Source organism: Quercus suber, unplaced genomic scaffold (genome assembly GCF_002906115.3).
Source record: "Quercus suber isolate HL8 unplaced genomic scaffold, Cork oak 2.0 scaffold_121, whole genome shotgun sequence".
NCBI lineage: Eukaryota > Viridiplantae > Streptophyta > Magnoliopsida > Fagales > Fagaceae > Quercus > Quercus suber.
The window spans coordinates 345,107-351,802 of NW_027069586.1; the positions used below are offsets into that span (position 1 = coordinate 345,107).

General features: G+C 47.1%; 1 protein-coding gene across 1 annotated transcript; it reads left to right on the plus strand.

Annotated features, from left to right (window-relative positions):
• Positions 1 to 2,623: 2,623 nt before the first annotated feature.
• On the plus strand, positions 2,624 to 5,787 carry LOC112040954 (uncharacterized). The gene is made up of 3 exons (XM_024073874.1): positions 2,624 to 3,119; positions 3,180 to 3,828; positions 5,343 to 5,787. The coding sequence occupies exons 1-3, from the start codon at positions 2,624 to 2,626 to the stop codon at positions 5,785 to 5,787; spliced, it is 1,590 nt and encodes a 529-aa protein (XP_023929642.1).
• The last annotated feature ends 909 nt before the right edge of the window (positions 5,788 to 6,696 follow it).

Consider the following 6,696-nt stretch of genomic DNA (forward strand, 5'->3'; position numbering starts at 1 on the left):
CTACTAAGCAATGCTGAGTATTAAAGGATTATGTCAGACAATTGGGCAAGGCTGGGTATTTAAAGGAGTTTGTGGTGGACCCGGGGGATCGAGGAATAGGGCAGGGCACCGCGCAGAGAGGCAACCCCCTCCCACCCCCACTCGGAATAATCAAGGTCATCCACGCTACCCCTAGAAGCCTTACCCTGGCAGGGAGGAAAGGGGTATTAAATGTAGTCCCCGCAAAGGGAAGCTCAGAAGTGCAACCGGTAGGAAAGAAGATGAAACTTACCCACGAACTCATCGCTTTCAATGACAATGATTTAGAGGGGACGGTTCAACCGCACGACGATGCTTTGGTGGTAACTTCCCGGATAGGCAGCTTTTTGGTAAAAAGGATGATGGTAGACCAGGGGAATGGGGCTGACGTGATGTATCCAGATATGTTCCCGGGACTCAGATTGAAGGATGGGGACCTCTCAAAGTACAATACGCCATTGGTCGGGTATGATGGAAAAATAGTAATACCTGAGGGACAAATCTCTCTGCCCGTGAATATGGAAGGCAAGGAGGTGGTAGTAACATTTGTAGTAGTAGCTTCTTTCTCTCCATACACTGCGATACCAGGAAGACTGTGGATCCACGCGATGGGAGCTGTCCCATCCACCTTGCATGTGAAGTTGAAGTTTCCCACCGAACATGGTATTACTGTGGTAAAAGGGAGCCAGCATACAGCTAGACAATGTTTAGTCGCCATTATTAACTGCAAGAAGGAGAAAGCTGATCAGGGGGAGTATACCGAGTAGAAGGACCCACCACGGGGGGCCCCGTTATAGCAATTACAGGGTGACCGAGGAGAGCAGGGGGGTGTTTGTGCCGAGGAAATGATGAAGGTAAGGGTACTTCTAGATGCTGACAGGTGTTTCCATGTAGGGAAGGGCATGGTCGGACAGGAAAGAGTAGAAATGTTGTTACTCCTTATACAAAACGTGAATGTGTTTGCATGGAGTCCATATGAAGTACTCGAGGTAGATCCGGAGTTCATTGTCCATAGACTTAGAGTTGACCCCTCGTTCCCTCCCAAAAAGTAGAAGCCGAGGAGGTCGGCTTGGGAACATGCTGAAGCGGTGAAAGCGAAAGTCCAGAAGTTAAAGGATGCTGGGGCAATAAGGGAAATTTTCTTCCCTGATTGGTTGGCGAACACCGTGTTAGTGAATAAGAAGAACGGCAAGTGGAGTGTTTATGTGGACTTCACGGACCTCAACTGAGCATGCCCGAAAGACCCTTTTCCCGTGCCAAAAATTTATCAGTTGGTCGATGCCACGTATGGGCACCCAAGGATGAGCTTTCTTAATGCTTTCCAAGGGTATCACCAGATTGCCCATGCGCTTAAAGACCAGGAAAAGACAGCATTCATCTCCCTAGAGGCCAATTATCATTACACGGTGATGCCCTTCAGATTAAAAAATGCCGGGGCCACGTACCAACGAATGATGAAGAGAATGTTCCGAGACAAGATAGGGCATATAGTTGAAGTATACATTGATGACATGGTGGTGAAGAGCAAGCAGGTAGCTCGGCACACGGAAGACCTTCAGGTGGTTTTTGAAGTTATCTGACAGCATAAGTTACGTCTTAATGCCGAGAAGTGCGCGTTCGGCGTAGGGGCCGGGAAATTCCTGAGTTTTCTAGTCACCAAACGGGGAATAGAGGCCAACCCCGATCAAATAGAAGCTGTGAAAAGACTGAAGCCACCGAGCAATCCAAAGGAAGTATAAGTGTTTACCGGGATGCTAGCCGCTCTTAATCGGTTTATCTCTAAATTCACAGATCGCTGCCGACCATTCTACCAACTTTTGAAGAAGTGGATTGGGTTTCAGTGGAACGAAGAATGTGACAAAGCCTTTATGGATCTGAAGGATTATTTGGCGCGGGCACCTATGCTATCGGCACTAGTGCTAGGAGAAGATCTATTCATGTACCTGGCGGTGTCCGAGCACTCCGTGAGCGCCGTACTACTGAGGGACCAAGGAATCTAGCAACCTATGTACTATATCAGTGAATGTTTTAACCGAGTATCCCCTAGAATCACTACCGAAGAGGTCAGATTTCAGGGGGCGAATAGCCAAATAGGGGACAAGGCTTGGTTCTTTCGACATACGATATAGACCTCGAAACTCGGTGAAGGGCTAGATCCTTGCAGACTTCGTCATTGAATTCTCGCCGAAACGGAGTGGGGAGGTTATTTGCCATGTGGAGGCTTGCTTGTGGAAGGTATATGTGGATAGGGCATAGTTCCACGGGGGCTAGTGCAGGAATTGTCATAATCACCACGGAAGGGATACAGCTGGAGCACTCATTTAGATTAGGCTTCAGAGCCTTCAACAACGAAGCAGAATACGAAGCCTTACTCGCCGGACTAAGGACCGTTTCGAGTTTAGGTGCTCAAGACTTAGAGGTATATTCGGACTCGTGGCTGGTGGTTAATCAAGTGTAAGGCAGTTTTGAAGCCCGAGATCTCCAAATGAAAGCATACCTAGAACAGGTAAAGCAAGCTATAGCTGGCTTCAGCACAGTAAAGGTTATCCAATTGGCCTGAACGCAAAATAGGCACGTTGACTCCCTAGCCACACTGTCATCATCAATGGGCGAAGAGATACCCCGGCTAATTAAAGTCAAGCTCGTTCCAAAACCAAGCGTCAGGCCAATAAGCAATTCGGGAGTTGCAGTGATCGACATCACTGCAATCACAAAACTTGGGCCGTGTTGGATGGACCCTATTATTGATTTTCTGGCAGAGGACAGTCTCTTGGGTGACGAAAAGGAAGGCAACAAAATCCATAGAATGGCTCTTCGGTATTGGTTATCAAAAGACTGGACATTGTATAGGAGATTTTTTGGAGGGCCATACTTGCTGTGCTTACGACCCGAGAAGGTGAGCGAGCTCTTGGTCGAGCTTCATGAGGGAGTGTGCGGCAACCATGTAGGAGGACGTTCATTGGCACACCGGGCAATGACTCAAGGGTTTTGGTGGCCTCAAATGCAGAAGGACGCCACAGCGTATGTACTTAAGTGCGAACAGTGCCAGAAGCATGCCCCCCTAATCCACCAGCCCGCTGGCCATCTGATCCCGATCAGTAGTACGTGGCCTTTTGCACAGTAGGGGCTAGATATCATTAGCCCATTTTCCTGGGTGATAGGTAATCGGAGATTCGTTCTGGTGGCTGTTGATTATTTTACCAAGTGGGTAGAAGCGGAAGCTTTGGCTAATATACGGGACGTGGACGTAAAGAAATTTGTGTGGAAAAATATAGTCACAAGATTTGGGGTGCCTGACTCCCTCATATCAGACAATGGGCTACAATTCGACAGGCAAGCCTTCCGTGAATTCTGTGGGAATCTCAATATCAAAAATAGGTACTCAACTCCATCATATCCACAGGGCAATGGCCAGGCCGAGGCGGTGAATAAAGTTATTGTAAATGGCCTGAAGAAAAGGCTGGAGGGTGCGAAGGGAAACTGGGCCAAGGAGCTACCCAAAGTTTTATGGGCATACCGGACAACCCCTAGGAGGTCCACCGAGGAGACCCCGTTCTCTCTTACATACGGAGCAGAAGCCGTGATACCGACCGAGGTGAATCTGCTCAGCGTACGAGTCGCGGGATTTGACCCTACCCAGAACGAGGAGATGATGGCGGGATCTTTGGACAAGTTAGAAGAATGCCATGAAAGGGTGACTATACGGCTCGTGGAGTACCAGCAGAAGCTCGCCCAGAGATATAGCCGAGACGTAAGGACGAGGGAGTTTAGCGTCGAGGATTTGGTCCTGAAAAGGGCCGTGGGGAATATGTGAGATACGAACACCAGGAAGCTGGCACAAACATGGGAAAGGCCTTACAGGGTCATCGCCATCGCCGGTGCAGGGGCGTATTACTTGGAAGACTTAGACGAGAGGCTATTGCCCCAGCCATGGAACGTCCATAACCTTAAGAAATTTTATCACTAATGAGCAGCTTTGTGAATTGAGAGTTAAATGTAAAGGTTTCACTAATGAGGATGATGACGTTCATTCAGGCTATTTCTTTCCATTTTATTGTTGCATTTTTGCTCTAAATTCATTGCCGATCATAAAAGAACCTCAAGCTACAAATTACGGTAAGGACAGAAACCTGACTCTTAGTTCGATCCATATCACCGAGCAGGTGGAAACCTTAGACTCAGAAATTACGCTAAGGACAGAAACCTGACTTTCGGTTCGATCCATATCACCGAGTAGGCGGAAACCTTAGACTTAGAAATTATGCTAAGGATAGAAACCTGACTTTCAGTTCAATCCATATCACCGAGTAGGCAGAAACCTTAGACTCAGAAATTACGCTAAGGACAGAAACCTGACTTTCGGTTTGATCCATATCACCGAGCAGGCGGAAACCTTAGACTCAGAAATTACGCTAAGGACAGAAACCTGACTCTCAGTTCGATCTATATCACCGAGTAGGTGGAAACCTTAGACTCAGAAATTACTCTGACAAAAATTTGACTCTGGGTTCGATCCATATCACTGAGCAGGCGGAAACCTTAGACTCAAAAATTACGCTAAGGACAAAGACCTGACTCTCGGTTCGATCCATATCATTGTGCAGGTGGAAACCTTAGACTCAGAAATTACTCTGATAGAAATCTGACTCTCGGTTCCATCCATATCACTGAGCAGGCGGAAACCTTAGACTCAAAAATTACGCCAAGGACAAAAACCTGTCCTCGGTGGGATATACATAACCAAGATTTCCTAAGGGCAAAATCCCATCACCCGACTTGCTTGCTTTTACCGAGCGGGAGGAAAGTACTTTAAAGACAAGGATTAAAGGTTGAAACCAACACGTTGCCCAAGATCGAAAACACAAATTCGGGCCTCCTGCACTCTATAGTTAAATGAGCATTCAGGAAATCATTCAAGCACACCAAAAAAAAAAAAAAAAAAAAAAAAAAAAAAAATCGAAAAACATGGCTAGTGAGCCTTCATGAAAACAATTAAGGCCAGTGTTTAACGAACAAGCAACACTCAAGTAGAATAAAAACATAGAAACAAAGTTGTTGTCCTGTCACCCTAGTCTGCGGCTCTTGTTTGGTGATGCCCTTGGACGGCTGTAGGGGTACCCGAGCAGGAGCATCTCCCAGCCCAGCGAAGGTCTGCTCGCCTACACGCGGCCTTTTCCTGGCTCGTCCAGTTTGAGACGGGAGTGGAGGGGGAGGCGTCTGACTTTGGCTCGGCTGAGGTTGAGCCTGCGTTGCCTGCCACGCGCCGGGCACGAAGCGGTCAATGGACAAAATTTTTCTGATCACCATGTCCACGTTGTGGTCAGATTCGGTATCAAAGATTTTAGTAATATTAACAATAACTTGCTCAGCGGCAAGTATAGGATCCTCGGGATCAGTCGGTTCTTCGGGTTCGACGGGAGCTTCTTGAATAAAAGCCTCTGGAATAGGTGCTTCTTCTCTAACAGGAGCGTGTGCAAGTTCTCGGAGGTGCCAGGACACGCGCTTTGCCGACTTGTCGCGTATTGGGGCAAGCTCGTCCGAACTAGTGTATCACTGGCCAATCTCCCAAGCTTCTCCTACAATAAAGTTCGGCGGCAAAAAGTTCGCATGCCAAATGTCGATATACGACAAGAGGGAGCTATCCACCAAGAGTGCTTGCTTAAAGGGCTGCCAGGTGGAGTAAACTGGTTCAACTCTGAGAATAAGGTGGGACGCTCGGAGCTGCCGGTCCCAGTGAACGAATATCTCGGATTGAAGCACGAAGTTTAAGTGCCTTACATGAACTACCCTAACATCCAGGATAAACACTCTGCCGTTTGCAAGAGAAAGGAATGATAACATAAGTGACGAGAAAGGGAAAATACAATTAACATGTTTATAAGCACATTGAGATTCAGGTAAATGTAATAGCTATTAAACAAAGAAAGGTCAGGAGTCAATACGAACCCACTTCGCGGCGAGAGAGGGGAGGGGGGATATCCCCGGCAAACCAATGGCCACGCACCCGGATGTACTCCCTAACAGAATTTCTATTTAAGTCAGATAGGCACGATATCAGCCGTACCCGCTTATCCCTAACCTTTAAAAAATAATTTGTATTCTTGTTTCCACATAAGTTGTACATGTGGTTTATATCATGATGGTTTAGCTGCAAACCAAATGTGTGGTTCAACCTACTAACGCAACTGACAACCCGGTAAAAGTTGGGAGGTAGTTGGTCGGGGCACAGCTCGTAATACCGAAGTGTGTCTAATAAGAGGGGATCCATGGGAAACCTAACCCCACCCTCTAGGACTGCCATTAAGGGAAAAAAAGGCTGTTTGATCCCCTCTGTGGAGTTCGAATTCACTCTCGTGGCAATATGCCACTTCTACGTCATTAGGAATATCAAATTTCTGCCTAAATGTGGCTAAGGATGCTGCGGTGTTTAGAAGGTAGGCATACCCCATCCTAGGATCTAAAATAAAAGGGAAAACATGAAGAAAAATGCTGAAATAAAAGTAAGAGGTAGGGAACTTACTTTGGGCTCTAGGGAATGAAGAAGGGCTCTGGGCAGGCAAGTAGTTGCACAAATGAATGCTCGGCAGAGAGGAAGTTCAGAGAGTGAAGAGTTTAAAAATGAAGAAGAGATTTGGGATGAAATATATATAGAGCAATGGAAGGGGGAAATGGTGCCTC